Genomic DNA, 24,479 nt, shown 5'->3' on the forward strand with positions numbered 1-24,479 from the left:
TGAATCAGATCCAGTGATGCTTTAAGGTGAGCAAGCATCTCAGCAAATGAAAGCACTTTAAAAGTAACGTAGGAGCTCAAGTAATTATAAAGCAAGTCATGAATCATATTTTCAAGGATATGAAATTAATTTAAAAGTTTTACCTGTAAGAAATCCTTGAGGGAAAAAGAATCCAGATATCCAAAATGACTTAGGCTGACCTCGTCTTATCCATGCCTAGAAAGATAATTAACAACATAAGCATATTTTATTTACATTTTTATTGAGATATCAAAATCAATGCCCCTAGAGAAGTTATAAAATGATAAAGGGTCAGAAATATGTAATGCATAGATAAATATGTTCTCCAAAAGAAGACAGATTGAATTTGTTTCTGCTCATAAAAGAGAAAATCTATATCTCTTTCATCAGAATGATAAGGGAGAGCTGTTTGTGACACGGATGCAGTGCCCCAGCACCCAAGTGGTCCTGATGCCCAATATTTAACAGAAACATAGAAGCATGATAGCAGATAAGGGCCACACGGCCCATCCAGTCAACCCATCCTCAGCAACCACAATTTCCTCCTTTCCCTATAAGATCCCACGTGCCTGTCCCACGCTTTCTTAAATTCAGATACATTCCTAGTTTCTACCACCTCCACCAGTAGGCTATTCCAAATGTCCACCACCCTTTCTGTGAAAAAGTATTTCCTTAGATTACTTCTGAGCCTTTTGGTGAATATAGACAGTGCTTCGTCATAGTGAGGCTGCTAGAGGGCACTCGGAGGCTGAAGGGACACGCTTAGCCAGGAAGAGGCCACCAGAAGGCGCTCTAATATTGAAGGGGCTGGCGTTATCCTGTAGAGACCATTAAAGGGAGACCTGCCTCACTGACAACCCAGATACAGATGGCTGGCTAGGAAGTTGAACCGGAGACCAGGTACTTACCTATATTGCCAGGAATGCAGAGATTTGAATTGCTTGTGTAATGCAGAGAGCGGGGTACAGGAACATTGTGTAAGACTTTGATATTTAGGGGATGGGACTTGATATATTGCCTTTCTGTGGTTACAATCAAAGCAGGGGTGGAGGACAGGAACGCAAAGTTATGGTGTGTGAAAGTCCTGTCTGAAGGGAGGTGGCTGTTGGACTGGGACCCCAATGCACTACAAAAGGAGCTCAGTACCATACTGCATGGTAAATGAGAACTATGAGTTCCACGTGACGAGTCACCGACCAAGAAAGGGATCTCGACTCAGTGTGCTGCGTCGGCAAAGAAAGCAAATAGAAAGTTAGGTATTATTAGGAAAGGAATGGAAAACAAAAACGAGGACGTTATAATGCCTTTGTATTGGTCCATGGTGCGACCACACCTGGAACATTGTGTTCAATTCTGGTCACCGCATCTCAAAAAAGATATAGTGGAATTAGAAAAGGTACAGAGAAGGGTGACAAATAAGGGGGGTGGGACGACTTCCCTATGAGGAAAGGCTGAAGCGGCTAGCCAGCTTATAATCAAAAGAGAAAAACGCCTATATTTCGACCCAAATCGGGAGATGGGCGTTTTTCTCGCAAAGGCGCCCAAATCGGTATAATCGAAAGCCGATTTTGGGTGTTTCCAACTGCACTCCGTCGCGGAAACGAATAAAGTAGAAGGGGCGTGTCTGAGGCGTATCGGAGGTGGGACTGGGGCGTGGTTATCAGCCGAGGAGAGATGGGCGTCTGTAGCTGATAATCGAAAAAAAAGGCATTTTTACCGCGATTTTGGGTCACTTTTTTTGGACCCTTTTTTTCACGAACAAGTCCCAAAAATTGTCCCAACTGCCCAAATGACCACTGGAGGGAATCGGGGATGACGTCCACGGACTCCCCCAGTGGTCACTAACCCCCTCCCACCAAAATAAAACCCACTTTAAAAACTTTTTTCCCAGCCTGTATGCCAGCCTCAAATGCCATACCCACCTCCATGACAGCAGAATGTGTTCGATCCTCTCACAGCCTTTCCCTGGGGTCAGATGTGGCTCTCGGGTGCACTACAGGGTCATATCAGCATTGCATTGTGGTGGGTGTAGGGAATTGGGCTCCGTGATTTCATTAGCTTGTGTTACAGTCTCACGATGTTGGTAGTTGGTAGGCTCTTCTCCCATGGTGCTTTTCCCCCTGCCTACTGGGTCAGAGTGTGCCCTGTTGTGTTTCCTGTTGTAGTCCATGCGGTAGTGGCCATTTTTGTAAGCCAGTTTTAGTTCCCTTTCCTGTGTTAGCCACGTTAGACAACTTAGTTCTTACATTGAATGTGGCTGAAAGAGGGCATTGTACAGCATTCTGCCAGCTCTGACCTACTGCTAATCTCAGTACAAGGGAGACTCACTGCCAGTGGGACACAACCTCTGATCTGCAGTTAACTGTGAGTAAACGCAGTTATTCCAATAAAGGACGTTTTCGGAGAGATTAGTCTTCAGGTGTCAACTGGTGTGCCAATGTTATACAGCAGCAACAAGTCCTAGAGGCCTGCGTGTATGCAGGTCCCTGGAGCACTTTTAGTGGGTACTGCAGTGCACTTCAGGCAGGTGGGCCCAGGCCCATCCCCCCCACATGCAACACTTGTGCTGGTAAATGGGAGGCCTCCAAAACCCACTGTACCCACATGTAGGTGCCCTCTTCACCCCTAAGAGCTATGGTAGTGTTGTACATTTGTGGGTAGTAGGTTTTGGGGGAGGGGGGTTGGGAGCTCACCACCCAGGTAAGGGAGCTATGCATGTGGGAGCTTTTTCTGAAGTCCACCGCACTGACCTAGGGTGCCCAGTTGGTGTCCTGGCATATCAGGGGGGCCAGTGTACTACCAATCCTGGCCCCTCCCACGACCAAATGGCTCGGATTAGGACGTATTTGAGCTGGGCGTTTTTAGTTTCCATTATCGCTAAAAAAAACAAACGCCCAGCTCAAAAATGTCCATTTTTTCGAAAATACGGTTCGGCCCGCCCCTTCACGGACCCGTTCTCGGAGATAAACGCCCATGGAGATAGGCGTTTGCGTTCAATTATGCCCCTCCACGGCTCTTCTGCTTGGAGAAAAGACAGCTGAGGGGAGATATGATAGAGGTCTATAAAATAATGAGTGGAGTGGAACAGGTAGACATGAATCGTTTCTTTACTCTTTCCAAAAATACTACGACTAGGGGGCATGCAATGAAGCTACAATGTAGTAAATTTAAAACGAATCGGAGAAAATGTTTCTTCACTCAAGGTGTAATTAAACTCTGGAATTGGTTGCCAGAGAATGTGGAAAAGGCAGTTAGCTTAGCTGGGTTTAAAAAAGGTTTGGACAGCTTCCTAAAGGAAAAGTCCATAGACCATTATTAAAATGACTTGGGGAAAATCCACTGCTTATTTCTGGGATAAGCAACAGAAAATATATTGAAATTTTGTTTCAGATCTTGCCAGGTATTTGTGACCTGGATTGCCCTCTGTTGGAAACAGGATGTTGGGCTTGATGAACCTTTAGAAAAGGAGACTACAATAAAATGAGAACGGTGAAAAAAAGACTGAAAGGAGCGGCTGAAAGGGTAAAAAACTTGAATAAGGCGTGGATGCTATTAAAAAACACTATCCTAGAAGTACAGGACAAATACATTCCGCGTATTAAAAAAAGAGGAAAAAAGACCAAACGTCAGCCGGCGTGGCTAAACAGTAAGGTAAAGGAAGTTATTACTTTTTGATATATATATTTATGTTTTCTGGCATTATATGTAAGACCACTAGAGGGTAGTATTGCACTTGAATTTGAAGGGAATTCTTTCTGTGGTGGTTTTTTGTTGGTTTTTTTTAGCCACTAGAAGGTAGTTTTCCTTGATGGTTTCTACCAAATTGGGTTTACATTGATAATATGTTATAACAATTATTTTGAATAATTTTAAACTGCAAGAGATTTTTTATTATATTACAAAGTTAAGTGCCTTTGTTAGTGCTATACCTGAGGCTGAATTACATTGGGTGCCAGTGGGATGATTTATGTGTTCAGGTTAATTAGTATTTGCAACAATAACTATTTTTATAAGTTTGGAATTTTTTTTGCACAAGTTTATTGGGATAATCTCACATGTAAATGTATTTACGGGAGCGGGGGAGCTACAGAACCTTGATGAAGATGGCAGTGTAGCAGAAGAGCTGTCTCCAGGAAGGGATCAACTTGAAAGAATAGGTAAACTAAACTGTGTTCTACTTACAAAATTAAACCATTATCACATGTGCAACGATGTCGACTTCCAAACTGCACAATATGGTGGGATCAGAATCCTGATTGTGAATTATGTAGTATTGAGAACTTGTCCAGGTATTCTGTAAGCTGTTTAGTCACGAAGCTCTCCATCATTTTTACTCCTAATGGGATAGACGCAACTGGGCGGTAATTGGTGATATCGTTTGTGCTTTTCTTGGCGTCTTTTGGTATTGGGGTGAGTAGGATGTTGCCATGTTCCTCAGGGAAGAGACCTTGTTGTAACATGAAGTTTAGATGGGATGTAAGGTCTGCTATGAAGCGGTCTGGGGCAGACTTGAGTAGATGACTGGGACATGTATCCAGTTTGCAGTGGGTCTTGGTGAACCTGTGAGTCACTTGTGTAACTGATTCGGTGCTGAGGAGATTAAATGTTGTCCAAATGCGGTCAGCTGGGTATCCTTCAGAGGATGGGTCCAAATCGTTGAATAAGATTTCAATGTCGGTATTGTGATGAGGAAGTTTTATTATTTTTTTCGTTAAAGTAGTTAGCAAGTTTGTCTACGGGTGGGATGTCTGTGTTGGTTGTGGTGATAGGGGTGGTGCCTAGTAACTTATTTACGAGTTGAAATAGTTTCTTCATATCTTTGTAGTCCGGTCCTAATTTGGTTTTGTAGTAGGACCTTTTGGTTTGTTTTATTGCGTATTTGTATTTTCTATGTATTTGTTTCCATCCGTTGAGTGTGTGTTCATCTTTTGTCTTTCTCCATACTCGTTCAAGTTTTCTAGATTATGTTTTGAGTTTTTTTTTAGTTCGTCATTGAACCAAGGTATAGTGTTTTGTCTTTTTGATATTTTTGTTTTTAAGGGTGCTATTTTGTTTAGTACGCTGGTGCATCTGCCATCCCAGTGGTTGAGATAAAGTATGGAATCAGTGCGTGTTGTCCATTCGTTGTCGTATATTTGTTGCCAGAATATTTGTGGATCGATTTGCCCTCTTGTAGTGTAAGTAGTACGTTCTGGTGTACTGTTTGAGCCCTTCTTCCGCCAGTTTAGAGTTAGGTTCAGTTTGTAATGGTCAGTTCAAGGTATTGCTGTCCATTTGATGTCTGTTATTAATAGATTATTGTCTGTAGGTAGTTTATGTGCTAGGAGGTCCAATGTATGTCCTTTGATATGGGTAGTTTGTATGTGGGGCCATTTAAAATCCCAGGACTGTAGGAAGTCTTTACATTCAAGTGCGTTTGTGGAGTTGGGGTCTTCTAGGTGAAGGTTATTGTCGCCTAGTAGCAGTATGTTGTTTTTATTTACACAGTTGTTTGATAAAGGTGGGCTGACTTTCCTTCCAGTTGCCGGGTGGTCTGTAGAATAATACGCAATTCAGGTGATCGGTTAGGGAGTTGTTATGGATTCTAAATGAGGCAATTTCTAGTTGGGGTGTTATGGAGGTGGCTGTGGTTTCGGTGGTGAATTTTTCTCGGTATATTAGTGCTATGCCTCCACCTCTCTTTTCCGATCTGGTTCGGTGGGTGATTTTGTAAGCTGGCGGGCACAGTTCAAGGATTATGGGGTCGTTTTGGTTGTGAATTCATGTTTCATTGATAAAGATGAGATCGAGGTTTTCTGAGGTGATCCAATCTGATATTGTTGTTGTTTTGTTGATTACGGATCTAGCATTGATGTAGCCTACCTGGATGTTTTGGTATGGGACTTCTAGGTTTGGTGTTATGTGAATTTTTGTTAGTTGTCGTTCCTTGGGTGATGTGTGTTTGTTGTGATCTTTCCTCTCGTTTTGTTGGTGATGTCCATGTTTAGGTAGATTTCCTTTAGTGGAGTTTGGTGGAGTGTGGAATGTTTGATCAGTCTTTGGTGATTTTGTAGGGTGGGTATGAAGTAATGTTCTATGAGTGGGATGGATAGTGCTAGGAGGATCAGTGAAAGGGAGTAGATAACCAGAAGTATTTTGATTGTGTTCATTTTGGTGTCAATTTAGGATATATAGGTTACTCACAGTCAGATGCTCAGGAATGAAGTCTTGGACACCTATAAGTCAGGCTTACAGTGAGAGTGGGAGCTCAGCAGTTCTGATGGGAATACAGGCTCACAGTGAGAGTTCAGCAGTTCTGACAGAAGTAGAGCCTCAGAAGCAAGCTGCCTATTGTGGGAGGTGCTTTCTGGTATCACCAACCGTCTGCCTGGTTTGAAATTATGTTGTGAAAGATGATGGCTGAGGAAAGCCTTCCCCAAGAGCAGGCTACAATACTACTTCACATTTCTAAAGCGCTACTAGGGTTACGCAGCACTGTACAGTTTAACAAAGAAGGACAGTCCCTGCTCAAAGGAGCTTACAATCTAATGGACAAAATGTGCAGACAATCAAATTGGGGCAGACTAGATTTCCTGAATAGAGGTACAATGGTTAGGTGCCGAAGGCGACACTGACGAGGTAGGCTTTGAGCAAGGATTTGAAGATGGGCAGGGAGGGGGGCTTGGCGTATGGGCTCAGGGAGTTTATTCCAAGCATGGGGTGAGGCGAGGCAGAAAGGGCAGAGCCTGGAGTTGGCGGTGGTGGAGAAGGGTACTGAAAAGAGGGATTTGTCTTGAGAGCGGAGGTTACGGGTAGGAACGTAAGGGGAGATGAGGCTAGAGAGGTAAGGAGGGGCTGCAGATTGAGTGCATTTGTAGGTTAGTAGGAGAAGCTTGAACTGTATGCGGTACCTGATCGGAAGCCAGTGAAGTGATTTGAGGAGAGGGGTGATGTGAGTATATCGGTCCAGGCGGAAGATAAGACGTGCAGCAGAGTTCTGAATGGACTGAAGGGGGGATAGGTAGCAAAGTGGGAGGCCAGTGAGGAGTAGGTTGCAGTAGTCAAGGCGAGAGGTAATGAGAGAGTGGACGAGAGTTCGGGTGGTGTGCTCAGAGAGGAAAGCGCAAATTTTGCTGATGTTATAGAGAAAGAAGCGACAGGTCTTGGCTATCTGCTGGATATGCGCAGAGAAGGAGAGGGAGGAGTCGAAGATGACACCGAGGTTGCGGGCATATGAGACGGGGAGGATGAGAGTGCCATCGACTGAGATAGAAAGTGGAGGGAGAGGAGAAGTGGGTTTGGGTGGAAAGACAATAAGCTCTGTCTTGGCCATGTTCAACAATAAAGGTTGGAGCTCAGCAGCTCTAATAAGAGTGTAGACTGCTGAAAAAGTAGGAGCTTAACAGTTCTAAGGTAAGTGTAGGTTTACAGTGAGAGTGGGAGCTCAGCAGTTCTGATGGGAATACAGGCTCACAGTGCGAGTGAGAGTTCAGCAGTTCTGATAGAAGTAGAGCCTCAGAAGCAAATCACACTTGCTCTTAGAAAATCACAGGTTCAGACTTTGTTTGTTTTTTTTACAGGAGACTCACTTGCAGAATTTGAAATTGAATTTAATTGACCCTTTATAGAATTCTGAATCCTCTTTCCACTGCTCTAGGGAAAAAAGGGGAGGGGTAGCCATACTATTTCATAGAAACGTCAATATAGAAGTGAATTTATACCGATCGTCTACTCAAAACAATAAAGATTAGATCATCATTTAAACAATTTTCATTTTCAATTATAATGACCTCAGTGATGTCCGTTGTCCATAAGTTTTTTTGAATGATAAGTTTGTTTGAATGATGATCTAATCTTTATTGTTTTGAGCAAGACGATTGGTATAAATTCACTTTAGTTGGATACCCAAATCTATTCTAGTTAGATACCTGAGAAGAATCTAGATTATAATTAGAGGGTATCCAAATATTTTTTTCTTAAATTGGCCACTTTTTGAATATAGACGTGAAGCATAAGATCACAGATAATGAAGGCAGATGGTTTCTTTTGAAAGTGAAACTTTTTGGTGTTGATTTATTATTACTAAATGTATATGCTCCCAATAAAGATGATCCCTCCTTTTTTACCACTTTATCACACCACCTGTTGGAAAGTGATCCCCTGCCAATTAGCTTTGCAGGAGACTTCAATTTGCCTTTGGACCCATAGTTAGATAAGCAATTGAGGGCAACATAAACCCCTAAAGCACATTCTACTTTGCTTTCCATTATAGATCATTTCCATTCAGTGGATCAATGGAGACAATTAAGCTTCACACCACAGTCACTCTAGAATTGATTATTTTTTGATCTCCAATAATCTTTTAGATAATATCACAAGCACCACTATTGATTCGATCACAATCTCAGATCATGCTGCAATTAGTATTAATATTCAGCTTTTTATTCCCATTCCCATCTGTCACGTTTACAAAGCTAGACACTGGGTTTGTGAGCCCTTGGGCCACTGCCGAGGAGCGGCAGTGGCAGGCAAAACCACTCCACACTAGAGACAGGGCAGATCTCTGACAAACAGTTAGGCTTCACCTGCACCTGGCCACTTTTCACCAAGAGTTGAGCTCCAGGCTTCAGGTGGCCGGCAGGACTTACTGGACAGGGCAGGACTGGATAACAGCTAGGCAGCACAGGGACAGCGAGGCAGGGAAAGGATAGGCTAAAGGACAGGACTGAAAGCTGCGAGCAGCCACTGAAACAGGGAACAAACACAGCTAGACAGGAGACTGAACTGAAAGCTGCAAGCAGCCACTGAAGCAGGGAACAAACACAAATAAACCCAGAACTAGACAAAGACATACAAACAAGACAAGACTGGGAAACAAGCAATACCCTAAACTAAACATAGACTAACTAGAACAGGCAAGACTTCAGGCAAGAACTAGAGCAAGGAAACTAACTCAGGCTGAAGTGCAAAAGCACCAACATACCAGGGCCTTAGACGCAATGCAAAGGCAAAGCAGCAAGGTTTCAGAATGGCTAATAAGCCCAGCAGCACCTGGAGCTCAGCTGCAACAATCACCAGGAAACCACGGGTGCTGTGTGCTCACCTCACCCTCTGGTGGCCAGAACCGGTGGCTGCTGTGGACCGTCACCCGTTCCAGATTTCAGTCCGGTCCGGATCTCCCGGGCTGCCAGACTTGCTTGCTTGGATTGAACCTACACAGATGACGTTTAATGTGAGCAAGTGCAAAGTGATGCATGTGGGAAAGAGGAACCTGAACTATAGCTACGTAAAGCAAGGTTCCACATTAAAAGTCACCGACCAAGAAAGAACTCTCGGCGTCATTGATGATATGTCAAAACCCTCTGCTCAGTGTGCTGTCACGGCTAAGAAAGCAAATAGAATGTTAGTATTATTAGGAAAGGAATGTAAAACAAAAGTGAGGACGTTATAATGTCTTTGTATCGGTCCATGGTGCGACCGCACCTCGAATACTGTGTTCAATTCTGGTCACCGCATCTAAAAAAAAGATATAGTGGAACTAGAAAAGGTACAGAGAAGGGCGACAAAAATGATGGGATGACTTCCCTATGAGTACAGGCTGACGCGTCTAGGGCTCTTCAGCTTGGAGAAAAGACGGCTGAGGGGAGATATGATAGAGGTCTATAAAATAATGAGTGGAGTAGAACGAATAGACATGAATCGTTTGTTTACTCTTTCCAAAAATACTATGACTAGGGGGCATGCGATGAAGCTTCCCTCGTGTATCCCAGACCCAGGGTGGGTCCTCTGGATCTTCAGTTCCTGCTTTGTCCTGCCGGCCACCTGCACTTGGGAGCTCAACTCCTGAGGAACGGTGGTAAAGCGCAGGTGAAGCTGTTCCTGTTCTGCCCTAGTTGCCTGCCTCAGTTACTACTCCAGTCCAGAGTTCCTGTCCTGCTCTTCCTTGTATCCAGTTCCAAGGTGGTCTTGCCTGCCTCTGCCGCTCCTCAGCAGCGGTCCAAGGGCTCACGAATTCCGTTTCTGCCTCGAGAACCCGACACTAGGCTTAATAGACCGTTGGTCTGTCCCAGTGTGGCAATACTTATGAACTTATATTTAGGAGTACCCATTTTACACTACTTTTTATGTATTTTATTGGATATTGTACAGTTTCATTGGACATTGTTCTTTGTAGACTTTTTAAAAATAAAGTGAGCCATTTTGTGACATCCTGGCTTGTGATGGTTGGCTCCTTCCATCCTTTTTTCTGGTTTGACAGGTAGATCTCTTACATCTTCTTCCATAAAGACCAAAGCAAAGAATTAATTCAATCTCTCTGCTATGGCCTTGTTCTCTCTGCGTGCCCCCTTTGCTCTTTCATGTTCTAAAGGTCTCGCAGATTCTCTCACAGGCTTTCTAATGTACTTGAAAAAGGGGCTACTATGAGTTTTAGTCTCTTCGACAAGATTTTCTTCATATTGTGATAGTCGAATCCAGGATAGTTGGGTTAAGGCAGTGTCAGTTTGAAATACAAGTCCCAGAAGGCATTGCAGGCAAGGAGCCAGGGGGTGAGATGAGGAACTTGGACTGGACTCCTAGCTGCAATGGGGGAAGGCATGGATGTAAGCTGGCAGGACGTGTAGATGGGCTGCCACTAGGGGGAAAGAGAGTTAGGAAACCCTGTGTGCAGGAGCTCATCATTAGTCTAATGCTTAACTCAGCTGGTATGGGTGTGGGGGAATCTAATGGAAGGAGAATGATTGGTTGTGGTAGCAGAAGCCAGGGATTGATTAGGCAGGTGGGAAGGAATCCCTGGAGAGAGAAGCAGAGAGAGAGAGAGAGAGAGAGGGAGGTCCCTAAAGTATTGAGTTTACCAGTGAAGCTGATGCAGGATGAAATCCCTTGGGTATGAGGAGTCCCTAAAGTATTGAACTCTCCTGAAGGTAAAGAGAGTAGAAGATAGAAACTGCTGCTTTGTGATTTAACTGTGATGATGAATTGAATGAACCAGGGGCGTAGCCACGGGTGGGCCTGGGTGGGCCGGGGCCCACCCACTTTGGCCTCAGGCCCACCCAGCAACGGTGCATGCTGCAGGCCTTCTTTCCCTCGGGCCCTCCCTCCCCTTCGGGCAGCGCCGCAGTCTACCTGAACAGGAAAGCTGCACGGCACCGGGTCGTCCTGCCGCTACGCTGCTGCCCTCCGCTCCAGTCATCATCATTCTGGCACAGAGTTCTTCTGCTGCTTATCTGCAGCGGATCCGCGCGCTGCCAGGGCTGTATGCTGCTGCGACTGCTTCCTCTGCGCTGGCCCTGCCTTCTTGAAGAGGCGGAAGGTGGGGCCAGCGCAGAGGAAGCAGTCGCAGCAGCATACAGCCCTGCCAGCGCGCGGATCCGCTGCAGATAAGCAGCAGAAGAACAAGTAACAACTTTGTGCCAGAAAGATGATGACTGGAGCGGAGGGCAGCAGCGTAGCGGCAGGACGACCCGGTGCCATGCAGCTTTCCTGAACAGGTAGACTGCGGCGCTGCCCGAAGGGGAGGGAGGGCCCGAGGGAAAGAAGGCCTGCAGCATGCATGTCAGTGAGTGGTGTCTGGGGAAAGGGAGGGGAAAAAAACCTGCAGCATGCTGGCGGGTGGTAGGTTTGTTGTGTGTGTGTGTGTGCTGGTGGGGGGGGGGGTCAGGGAGAGACAGGAGCACTGTTGGGATGAGGGAGTGAGACAGATAGGGGGAGGGACGGAGAGATGCTGCAAGGGAAAAGAGAGGGAGAATGGTTGGATATGGGTGGGATGGGGAGAGGGAGGGAAAGGGCATGAGAGAAAAAAACGTGTTGGACATGAAAGTGGAAGGGAGGGAGAGATGAGAGGGGAAATGTTGAACATGGCATTGAGGTGAGAGAAAGGAAGGATGGAGAGATGGTGGGAGGGGGAGAGATGTTAAACCAGGGGCTCAAGGCAGGGAGCGGGAGAAACGTTGGACATGAAGAAGGTGGAGAAGAGGAGAGGAAAGGAGAGATGCACAAGCGGGGGAGGGGAGAAAGAGGGAAGATGGATCCAGGAAGAGAAGATAGACAATGGATGGTAGGGAAGAGAAAGGGAAAATGCTGGACAATGGGGGAAGAGAGAGGGAACAGGAAGATGCTGGTGGTGGGAGGTAAAAGGTATAGGGAAATAGGCTATGAGGGCGAGGAGGGTAGAAAGAGGGAACAGATGCTTGGCTGGGAGGGGGGGGGGGGAGAGAGAAAATTTTGTGCCCACCCACATTGTGCTCAGGCCCACCCAAAATTGGCTGTCTGGCTACGCCACTGGAATGAACTGCTTCTATTTGGAATTGAACTACTGCTTATTGTGCACTGGATAAAGAGCCAAGACTGGAGCTGACTGTGAGCCTGTATTGAACCCTGATATGTGCTGATAGCCTACTGCTTAAAGGGGACTATTTGCCACACCCTTTGAGGTGGCTTATATGTGCTTAAAATTGAAGGTGAATGCTGCTGTTGGAACTGTGTATCAGGTCTACTAGAAACCTGCATGGAAAAAATCTTTAAGATTGAAGTTGCGGGTGGACATTTATTTCTTGACTGTACCAGGAGCCTGTGGCTGGAGGAGATTGTTCTATCCTTGGCTGCACTTAGAGGGTCTTGGTTACAATATTCTCTTTTAGCCTTCTTTATCAATGCTTTGCATCTAGCTTGAAAGTGCTTATGTTGCTTCTTGTTTTCTTCATTTGGATCCTTTTTTTCCATTCTTTTGCAGTTGTTTGCTCTTCTTTCCACCTTTGTTAATAATACATGGAATACATCTGGTCTGGGCTTAAACAATGTTCATGCCTGATTTAAAGTCCTATCCTTTGCGGCCGATCCTTTTAGCTAATTTTTAACCATTTTCCTCATTTTGTCATAGTCGCCCTTTCGAAAACTAAATGCTGCTACGGTAGATTTCCTTAGTGACTTCACTCCAGATATCAAATTTGATTATGTTATGATCACTGTTTCCCAGTGGATCCAACACTGTTACCTCTCATACCATGCCCTGAATTCCAGACCTGATCTAAAATAGATTCCCCTCTTGTTGGTTGTTGGACCAGTTGCTCCAAGAAGCAGTCATTTATTGCATCTAGGAATTTTACCACCCTGGTGATCCCTGATGTAACATTGGGGTCAATATTGGGGTAATTGAAATCAAGCATTATTATAATGTTGCCCAATTTGCCACCTTTCCTAATTTCTGTAAACATTTCTTCATCCATCTGTTCGTTCTGTCTTGGTGGATGTAATACAGCCCTACCAATATACTCCTTCCCTTCACACATTGAATTTCTATCCACAAGAATTCTACGCTGCTATGTTTCATGTATAATGTTTGAATCAATTCCCTTTTTAACAGTTATCGCAACCCCCCCCCCCTCCAATTTGATCCACTCTAAATTTGCACCCTGATAACACCGTGTCCCATTGATTGCCCTCCTTCCAGCAGGTCTCTGAGATGCCTATTATATCTATATTTTAGTGCTATATACTCCAACTCTTCCATCTTATTTTTTAGGCTTCTAGCATTTGTATATAGACACTTCAAACTGTTTTTTCTTTGCATCTACAAGTTGCTTTGAAGTTAACAAGGATAATTTGCATCCTTTACTCTGTTCTCCTAATAAACACTCCTAGCTTTCTTTCACCATTATTGAAACCTTTCTATCAGGATTCCCTAAAGACCCTGTTTCAATAGTATCCTTCAAGGATACTCCACACCGAACCATGTGCTCCTGGGTGACTGTCGGTTTTCCCCCCCATTTTAGTTTAAAAGCTGCTCTATCTCCATCCCAGTTAAGGTGGAGTCCATCCTTTTGGAACAGGCCCCCTCTTTCCCAGAATGTTTCTCAGTTCCTAACATATCTAAATCCCTCATCCCTGCACCATCATCTGAACCATGAACTGAGTCTTCAGAGCTCTACCTGCCTCTTGGGTCCTGTGCGTGGAAAGGGGAGCAATTCTGAAAATGCTACCCTTGAGGATCTGGATTTCAGCTTTCTATCTAAGACCCTATTTTTGGCTTCTAGTATCTCCCTCCCACATTTTCTTATGTCATTGGTACCCACATTTACCTCTGTCGAAAATCCTATCTAGATGATGCATGAGGTCCACCACCTTCGCACCAGGCTCCCAGCTATCTGCATGTGTAATGATTGACTCACCAATTACAACAGCTGTCCTACACCTTCCCTGGGCAGAAGCTCCTGGAGTTCTCTGGGCTATAGTTCCTGAGGGGAGGCTTAGGGAAGTAGAGTAGCCCTCAAGCTTACATCTCTAGAGTCTATGTGGAAAAGACAATCAAGGTAGGAAGTTCCTGCAATTGCCTTGAAGACTCAGATGTTGTGTATACAAGCTGAAGGCAAGCCTCTGTTGAACTGTGTTTGTATTGGAACAGTAACTTTCCCCCCAGTATTCAAAACCATCTAACCAGTCAGGAACGGCACTTGGCCAGTGAAATGGTACTTAGCTGGCTATCTCTGAATTTGCAGTGGGACACGGCTGGCCATTACCTGCTGAAAATTTGCGGTTAAAGGCTAGCTGGTTATATCATGTGATATAACTGGCTATCTGCCAATTTTCAGTGTGAGTTTGGCGGCCATGTTTGACCATGTGAATACCTGGAATATCTTTGGTAGGTTCCAATTTAACCGACAGTGCTGAATATCAGCTTGTCTGGTTAAGTTGGAACCAGCCACAAATAAAACGGATATTCAGTGCCGGTCACCAGAAACGGCCCGAGATTGAATATCCAGCCTGGCTACCTCCCACAGTGAATATTGGCCCTCTTGAGTATGGGGCCCTAGTAAGACTGCTTCCTTATTGTTTTACAAGAACACTGATAGCACTGCACTAAGTTGTGATGCAACTGGCTTTTGTATGGTAGGAACACAGTAATAAAGAATTCTTCTGTTTATTCTTACCCCTTGTCTGCCTATGTCTGTGAGGTCCCGCAGCCAGCCACAAGCCACGTTATCACAGGGCCCTTTTACTAAAGTGCGTTATGTTTTTTGCTTTAACAACAAAACACACAGTGGTAAGTGCAAAAGCTGTGTGGTAACTGTTGGTGGCAATTTTATAAAAGTTACTGCACAGAAAAGCTTTTTACCACATGTTAAGATTATTTACAATTAGTGCAGACACAGTTTAACACCTTCTCTTATTGATGCATTATGGACTAGATTCAGTAAATCGTACCGAAAAATCAGCGCAAAAACAATATGCATTGAGTGATATTCTATAAAGGGTATTCACACTTTATAGAATAACACCTAAGCCACGCCTAACTTAACTTTCCTGTATTTATGCTTGCTGAAAGCATCAGCAGATGTAAATGTCGGCACCTAAATTAAATGCAGATCAGACGTATTCTATAAGAATGTGCATAATTCATAGGAATGCCCCTAAAAATATGCATCCTAGGATTTATGCATGGACCGTTATAGAAAACAATCTGCATGTAAATCCCAATTAACACCAATAACTGATTAGCAGCCAATTATTGACACTGGCTTATTAATCAATCAATTTGCTCACGCAGATTGGCAATGAATGTACAACTTTAGTCGCCATACATAGAATCCAGGGATATGTGCATCCATACTAACTGCACACGTGCTTCTACGCTAACTGCAATGTGCAGTCCATTCCCATTCTGTACCCATTACCTTTCCAGCTTCTGCCCCCTAATCCGGCATGCAGTTAATACACAAATTAGCGTGTTCTGTCATGCCAGTGCAGTAAGAGTTACTATGCTCATGTGCCAACAGCATGCACTAATTCATGTGTGAACTGCTTGATGCTCTTTATTAAATGCACCCCATAGTAAGCTATTAATATTTCTGATGAAATAACCAATATAATCTGCAAATTCTTCTTTTTAATGCTGTGGGAATCCTTCAGAACTTTACTGTAACTTTACTTACATCTACAAATGTTATCCTCAGTATTAGATCTTTTACCCATGATGCTAAAGGTTTCAGCGAAGGGTAAGCTGCATTGGCCCAAAGCTCTGGAACTTGGTTGTTAAGAAAACTTTGGTATATTCTCTCCATCTCTTCAGACATCACCACAAATCCAGCAATAGCTTTGATAAGAGTTTCCAGTGAGTTCTACATCAAGAGAGAAAAGTGTGATGATAAATGCTGCTCTAGAAGCTAAAATTTACATATAGAATTTTTCAAAACCAATTCCATGGAATTTTTCTTTTGAATTTCATAGACAATCAGAAAGATAAATGTAATATCATTATAGAAAGAAAAAACACATGCCATTTCCTTTGGTCAATTTTCATGGGCCACTGACAAATTTTTCATTTCTATATATGTATCCTTTCTAGTTTGTGCCTTTCTGCAATATATGATGCTGAATTTAAAAAGTTATTGCATTATTTGCAAACTCAAAATATTACCATTGTTCCTAAATTTTTAAATACCGGTATGCAATTTTCAAAACTAGATCTTAAATAGGAGAAAATAATACTTGGCTATCATAGCGAGGCAAAAAGTACTAATTGTGTCATAAACGCTCAAAGCTACTGGAAAAGGGAGACAAAGCAGCACAAACAATGGAATGAAAACCAAAAGGCACAGGAAGAGGCAAATAGCATCACCAACATTGGCAAAAAGATCCCAAAGCAATGAGGGAGTGTAAGTGTGACTGGCGGTGGCTACAGGATTTCACAGACACAGGCAGTTTGCAGTGCAAAATCAAAGGAAGCCTTACTGGTAGAAAATAATGAAAGCAATACAGTCTGTTCGCCTGTCACAGGCTCTTTCCAACCCTGGTCAGCAACACCAATAACATCAACAGAAAATGAAGGCACTCCTTTGCAGTCTTCTATTCCTTTTATGTAAACCTCTGAGCTAGGGCCATTCCTTGTTTCCCTGGGACTCCCCCACAGGTACTGCAGCTCAGCCAACACTTTAGGGAGTGTTCCTTCATTTGGAGCCTCCCTCTAGGAGATCTCTGAACTTGGGATCTCTCTCCTGGATACTTCTTGCCTCTGGACCTCCCTGAACTATTCTAGCTCAGAGAATTTAAGCACCTCCTTGCCTGAACCCTGCCCCTCTGACTCAGCCTCTAACATGACAGATTTAGTGCCACCTGCCATAAGGTGGCTAAACTGCAACCTTAGTGAGGGAGTGTTCCTAGGGACACCCGCAGCTATGTCACTCCCTCACAGGGAGGAAGGAAAGCAGTAACAACACTGGAATGGAGACCTTAAGGTACTGAGAGAGGGGCAAAACAGCACCAGCATTGGCATGGATATCCTAAGGCACCAGGAGAGAAGAAAAGTTGCACTACTATTGGCTTGGGAACTCCATATCCTCTGGGTGTGGGGGGTAAAGAAGAATCTAGAGGGCAAATGAGCCCACTATTTGAATGGTTCATGAAACAGTGTCCAAGTGTCTCCATAGACATATTTGCCCAGACGAATCTGACATAAAGACACTGCTTTTTGTTGCACTGCCAGAAAAATCACATGAAAGGACTTGGGGATACTTTTTTTTTAAAAGAAAGATTAGAATGCAGTTTAAACATTCAGCTATGCTGTTCCTCAGGCTTTCCTAAACATAGTTTCTGAAACAATAGGAATTTGTGATCTGAAGTCAACAAATAAAGAAACAATGGCATGTAGGTCTCAAGGCAAGGTGGCAATAATATTGGCACTATGAGAGTATTGCACAAACATTGTTAGAAAACACTAAGGTACAAAATGGTAAGGGGGGCACCCAAGCAAGAAGATCCCAAGGCACCAGAGGAGGGATAAAGTGCAGCCAACATTGGCGAGAAGACCCTAAAGGCACCATGAGAGGGGAGAAGCTGCCCCCAAATTGGGAGGAAGACCCCAAAGTTATCAGGATTCGTTGAATACTAGTGATCAGAGGAGAGTTATCTCTGATGTTTTGTCCATTAGATTTCAGTGGGAAAATCATCATTCTAAATTGTATCAATATTTAATCTCTTCTGAGGTACTTGAGTGCATGAAACTTGTAAGTTTTTAGGAAATGTTATACTAGATGGAACATAGTAATTGAGGGGCAGGGCTAGGAGGGGTGAAATCATTTAATTCAAGTAGCATAGAAGAGAGAAAATATCCAAGGCATTGCAGAAAAGATAAAGCAGTAGAATGAAGACCCAAGTCATATAGAAAGGTGCGTAACAGGCAGAGGAAGAAGAGTTGTATCTACAAACAGACACTGGGGGGTCACGTGATGCCTGCTACCTAAGCGGCAGCAAGAAAAGGAGGCTCCGCACCTTACCTGCTAATATCTGCAATTTGTGCAAGGCTGGACAGCTCTGACCAGGAAGAAAGTGTTGGGGACTAAGGCTTGACCCACTAGGAGCCTGCAACAGGGTGGTTACCTGAGGCATGCCCTCAAAAGCACATAAAAAACTGTCGAACACCCGAAGAGCAACGTGTCCAAAATGGCGGACTCACAACGCCAGCAGCCAGCAACTCTAACACTGCTGCCGGAATGGACTCAGGAGATCTCTCGTTTAGTATCCGCTGCCCTAGCAGATAAATTAAACAAGCTACAGTCTGCAGTCGACAAAATAAATGAAAAATTCGACTCGCATGCGGCGCGCATCACGAGGTGGAACAGCGAATCTCCGCACGGGAGGATGAAGCGCGGAGTGCCGCCGTACAGATGGCTGCTCTTCAAAAGGAGATGGATGCCATGCGAGAGCGGGTGGAGGAGCAGGAAAACCGCTCTCGCAGAAATAACCTACGGGTTACAGGCCTACCAGAAGCGGTAAAAGATCAGAGCCTATATGAATTTTTCACCAAATGGCTTCTGGAGCAATTGGGGCTGGATGCCCAGGGAGGCCTCTACTGCTGCGATAGAGCGCATCGTGTCGGACCACGGGGGGAGAATACCACCAGACCCCGCACAGCAATCGCTCACTATACGAGCTGGCAGGCGAAAGAATGCATATTGAAAGCGTCTAGAACCAGGGAGGCACTTGAATATGAAGGGCACAGACTGTTACTGTTTAATGACTACTCGGCCAGAGTGGCACTCCTGCGGAAGGCCATGGCGCCCACGTGCTCCGCGCTTTACAAGCACGGGGTAAAGTTCGCCCTGCAATACCTGGCTAAGTTACGGATCTGGCACGAGGGCAAGGTCCTGGTACTATCGGAGGTGGCAGAGGCACAGGCTTTCCTGGAGAAATATAATCAAGCAAGAAACCGGGCCCAACACGAGCCGGAACAGAGAGCAGAAGGGATATGAGAGAGCGGGAGAGGAGATCATTGACTTCAAATGTGCTACTCCACCGGAGAATCGTGGATTTGGAGCTGACTGGTGAAACATTAATCAACTGTCCTATGCTTGGTCAAGGAGACGGGACCAGAGAGTGACCGTGGTCAGATAGCAAAGGGCAGAGAAGATCGGTTTGAAATGAACGTGAGAAGTTAACAATGTGTTTATATTGTTTAATTAATAACTGATGAAAGTAAGTGGCGTGGCAAAAGTAGTTGCATACAGAGTCCTTATGTATTAATGTTGTGATATTATGAGAGAGCGGGAGAGGAGACCGTTGGGCCCTACTGTGCTACTCCACCGGGATATTGTGGATTTGGAACTGAAGGGTAAAGCACTAATTAACTGTCCTATGCTTGGGAGTTTAGAATAGAGAGCGTCAGTGGACAGATAGCAAAGGGCAGAGAAGAACTGTTTAAAAAGAACGTGAGAGGTTAATAATATGTATATGTTGTTTAAATAATAACTGTTGAAAGTAGATGGAGTAGCAAAAGCAGTTGCATACAGAAAGTTCCTATGCATTAATGTTTATAATATTCAGTCTTGCATCACTATTAGGATAACAGGGAGAGGCGGGGAGGGGGTGGGGCTTATGTCCTCTTTGGGTTGGGCTGTATTGGGTAGGTGAAAGATGAGGACAAACGATAAGGGGAAAGGGAAAGCGGAGGGGTGGGAGGGACAAGGGAGGGGGAGGTGGGAGGGGGAGGTGGGAGGGGGATTGTATGGCAGTAAGAGCATGGATGTATTGGATGTGTGGGGGAGTGGGAGGACGGGGGGTTGGAGAAGGACTTTGATTGCTGAGAATGCAAGGCATATGGGTCATCAGGGATATGGGGGGAGTAAGGTGAACAAATTGTGGAAGCAGCAGAGATATAGGAAATCCATCTGGGAGGCTGGCACACACAGATTACGACCTTGCGGGCCCTGCTGGGAGGCTGGCAAGGTATATCACATAGCGATCCAGATCATCAGGCACCTATGTCTAGGGTATGGGTAGTTTGAAAATCATTACACTAAATGTGGATGGCCTGCACTCTCCCATTAAGCGAACTAAAATTCTTTCTTGGTTGAAAAAAGAAAAGGCTGACATTGCATATCTCCAAGAAACCCACCTTACGGCCTCAGAACATCAAAAGCTAAAGAGGGGATGGGTTGGAGAGGTTGGATACTCAGCATATAACTCCAGGCAGAGGGGAGTGGCTATTTTAATACACAAACAAATACCATTTCATTGTCATAAGGTGATCCAGGATAAAGAAGGAAGATATGTACTGGTTATGGGAGAACTATGGGGACAACAACTTCTTTTTTGTAATATATACGGGCCTAATGTATACTCCCATAAATTTTTCTCTGATCTTGTGGCGAGAGTAATACTTTACTCTGATTATCAGATTGTAATGGGAGGGGATTTTAATATAGTAGCAGATCCCACTAACGACTGTAAACCTATAAAACCCAGGGTGAGGAATTGGGAGGACAGGGGAATCCCCTTTGTGACATCTCAGCTGGGGTTGGAGGATATATGGCGGCTCTTGCATCCTCAAGATGGGGAGTATACATTTTACTCGCATCCACATAAGGTATACTCTAGACTGGACTACTTATTGGTGACACCTTCTCTGGTCCCAAAAATTGTGAAAGCAGAAATAGTGGATAGTGCACTTAGCGACCATTTGGTGGTTAGGATGGCGGTTTCCTTTGCGGCGGAGCCGGGCGAGAGGGTGTGGCGGCTTTCCCCCTATCTTTACCAGGACAGGGAGTTCAGAGAATTTTTGCGTCTTAAATGGTTGGACTATCAGGCACATAACAGCACACCAGAGGTTAATGCCAGCACGTACTGGGAAGCCTTCAAAGCAGTTATGAAGGGCCATATTATTGCATATGTGGCGGGCAAAAAAAAACAGAGAGAGGCAGACTTGTTGCGGCTCTCCCAGGAGTATCATAACATAAGGAGGGCACATATACAGAATATAAATGATACACACAAAGCACAATTAGCCCAACTCAAAAAACAGATTGATGATATCTTGCATACGAGAGCAGAGAGGGATATATATTACCAGCGCTTCAAACTGTTTAAGTGGGGCAATAAGGCGGGAAAGTTGCTAGCGAACTTGGTGAAGCCCCCACGTAAACGGCAATTAATCTCATCCATAAAGAATGCTCGGGGGGAAGTATTCACCACTGAATCCCAAATTATGCAGCAATTTGTTCAATATTATAGGTCCTTATACAGGGAGTGGGATTATGATGTAGTTCAACATGCAGCGTTCTTCCATGGGTTACAGATACCACAACTGATGGGGGACCAATTGAACTCCCTGAATGGGCCCGTAACAGAGAGAGAGATACGGCTAGGTATAAAAATGCTGAAACTCACCAAAGCGCCAGGCCCAGATGGGTTTGGCCCCGAATATTACCGAATATTATCTTGGCCAGGCACCTTAACCAGGTATTGCCTAAGCTGATTCACGAAGACCAAGTGGGCTTCGTGCCGGGCCGCCATGGTTCTATGAACATCATATGAGCTTTGATGGCCATTCACAAGTTTTGGGGAGAAGGGGGGCTAGAAGTTATAGCCGGGCTTGACATGGAAAAGGCCTTCGACAGTGTATCTTGGCCTTACCTGTTTGAAACTTTGGGCCATTTCAGAATGTCGGGCCCGGTAATATCCTGGATTGAAGCCCTATATAGAAGTCCTATGGCCCGATTGATGGTAAATGGGAAGCTCACTGAAAGGTTTTCTTTGGGTAGGGGTACTAGGCAGGGGTGCCCTCTTTCTCCACTCCTCTTCCTGCTGGCAATTGAACTACTGGCCATTAAGATCCATAGTGCTGCACAGATAAGGGGACTCCGAGTACGAAACAAGGAGTTCCGGCTGAACTTATTTGCTGATGATACACTTTTGTATCTGGAGAATGGCCCCAGAGACCTGCCCAGAGCCCTGGAGTTAATAAGAGAGTTTGGAGACTTGTCAGGGCTGAGAGTGAATTGTGCTAAATCGGAACTACTCCCATTGTCAGGAATAGGGGGAGACCCTGGGATGGAGGGGTTACCAATAACACCAGTCAAAGGAGCGATGAGATATTTGGGGGGTTTTCTTAGTACAAATACAAAACTTTTTTCTATACGAAAAATGTGGTTAACCAGATAGAAAGTATTAAGCAACTTTGTGACAAATGGAAAGATCTGCCACTTTCGTTGACGGGTAGAGTAGCATTGGTAAAAATGATTCTTGTGCCAAAAATCCTCTATCCTTTGCAAGCAGCAGCCCCTATATGGGTGTTAAGAAAAGAAGAATGACTGTTCCAGTCCATCATTAGGAGTTTTATCTGGAGAGGAAAAGGGGCCAGGATAGGTTATGTTAAACTTTCTTTAAAAAAGGAGAGACGTGGACTAGGCCTCCCAGATCTCCGAATGTACAATGTAGCAGCACTGATGCGTTTCATTTATGAAGGGATAATAGATCAGCAGCGGTACTTGCCAGAGGGGGGATGGAATCTTGGAGTAAGCCTTGGTCATTTATCAATCTGATACATGGGAGTCCTAGTGGCGATATTAATATTACTAGTAGAAGGGAGCTCTTAGGGCCCATGCGGAGAGCTTGGGGGTGGTGGAGACGACGACAACAAAAGACACCGGATGTTTCACCCTTTGTAAGTCTAGTGGGTAATGAAGCGTTCCCACCAGGAATGGGCAGAACAGCATTTAATACCTGGAGGGATAACGGGTGGTATCCGGATGAGAAATCCAATTTAAACTAGAGGGTGCTATTCTGGCTCCGCAAAACTCTGGAGGCAAACTGGACCCCATAATCAGAAATGATGAACCTAGATAGCCTGTGAAGGCAGAAGATCTCTTTCAGGAAGTGCTGGGCTAGCATAGGGGCCGACAGTAATCTGGATAGCTGCACAAAGTAAGCTATCTTCGAAAAACAGTCCACCACCACTCAGATAGTGGAGAAGCCATCAGAGATCAGGAGGTCAGTGATAAAATCCATTGCAAGGTGTATCCAAGGTTTCTTGGGTGCTGGTAGTGGTTGCAGGAGGCCCCAAGGGTGGACAAAAACTGGTCATGCTATGAGTCTTTCACATCCTTTCTCAGACTTGGCCACCAATATGACCAGGATATCAAAGGGGTCCCCACCTTAGGACGGCTTCCCGGAGTCGTTTGGACACAACGGTCTTGACGGGTGGAACTGGCACAGCGATAGCGGTCATAATCCGGGCAAGACTGATGACATGTTGGAGGTCAGATGTCTCTTCGGTGGTCTTCAGAGATCTAGACAATGCGTCTGCCCTGATGATGTTCTCTGCAGGCTGAAAAAGCATCTGAAAGTTGAATCGGGAGAAGAACAGGGGCCATTGGGCTTGTCAGGGGTTGAGTCAGCAAGCTTCTTGGAGATACAACAGGTTCTTATGATCCATCAATACAATGAGTGGATACTTGGCTCCCTCAAGGAAGTGATACCATGTCTTCAGTGCCAGTTTTATGGCCAAGAGTTCCTGGTCTTCAATTGCATAGTTCTTTTCGAATGAAGAGAACCTCCAGGAAAAATAAGCACATTGTTACCATTGATGTCGATCTGGGATAGTATGGCACCTCCCCCTATGACGGAAGAGTGTATCTCTACAAATAATTGCCTACCAGGGTCCGGGTGTCAAAAAATGCCTCGGTGGAAAAGTCCAGGTCCCATTCTACAGTGGCGGGAACCAACAGTGGTGTGTGGGGAGTTCGTCTGGAGGTACCTAGTCCTGCTTCCATGGCTATAACTAGACTTGATATTTTTCCGGCTTCTTGAGGCACTGGTTGGCATAATGGTCCTTCTCCCCACAGTGCAGGCAAAGATCCTGGGTCTGTCTATGATGCTTCTCTTGATCCAAGAGCCCCAGTCGATACACCAGCATGGGTTCTCCACTCTCGGTTGACGCTGAGGGTTTCGAAGGAGAAGGATTTGTGCTGGAAATTGGGGGCCAGGCAAAACAGCCTGCAGCTGGCTTGACACTCTTGTGCTCATTTACAGAAGCAGATATCCGCTCATGTTTACAGTAAAATGAGTTCATCATGGTTCATAGGCAGATCTCACCCTGCCAGCTCATCTTGAATCGGAAGGGACAGACCCTGCCAAAACACAGCGACCAGACTCTCATTGTTCCATTTTAATTCAGAAGCCAGGGTCCAAAACCGGATGGCATGGAGGGGCAA

At 44.9% G+C, this 24,479-nt stretch overlaps 1 protein-coding gene across 1 annotated transcript in view; it reads right to left on the minus strand.

Annotated features, from left to right (window-relative positions):
• The window catches only part of DNAH6 (dynein axonemal heavy chain 6), a 2,906,060-nt gene that overhangs the window by 355,308 nt on the left and 2,526,273 nt on the right, over positions 1-24,479 (minus strand). The window contains exons 75-76 of the mRNA XM_030192089.1: positions 15,927-16,112; positions 144-216 (exon numbers count right to left, since the gene is read on the minus strand). Coding sequence (XP_030047949.1) covers positions 144-216; positions 15,927-16,112 — 259 coding nt within the window. The remainder of the gene's footprint in view (positions 1-143; positions 217-15,926; positions 16,113-24,479) is intronic.

This window comes from Microcaecilia unicolor, chromosome 2 (assembly GCF_901765095.1).
Source record: "Microcaecilia unicolor chromosome 2, aMicUni1.1, whole genome shotgun sequence".
NCBI classification, from domain to species: domain Eukaryota; kingdom Metazoa; phylum Chordata; class Amphibia; order Gymnophiona; family Siphonopidae; genus Microcaecilia; species Microcaecilia unicolor.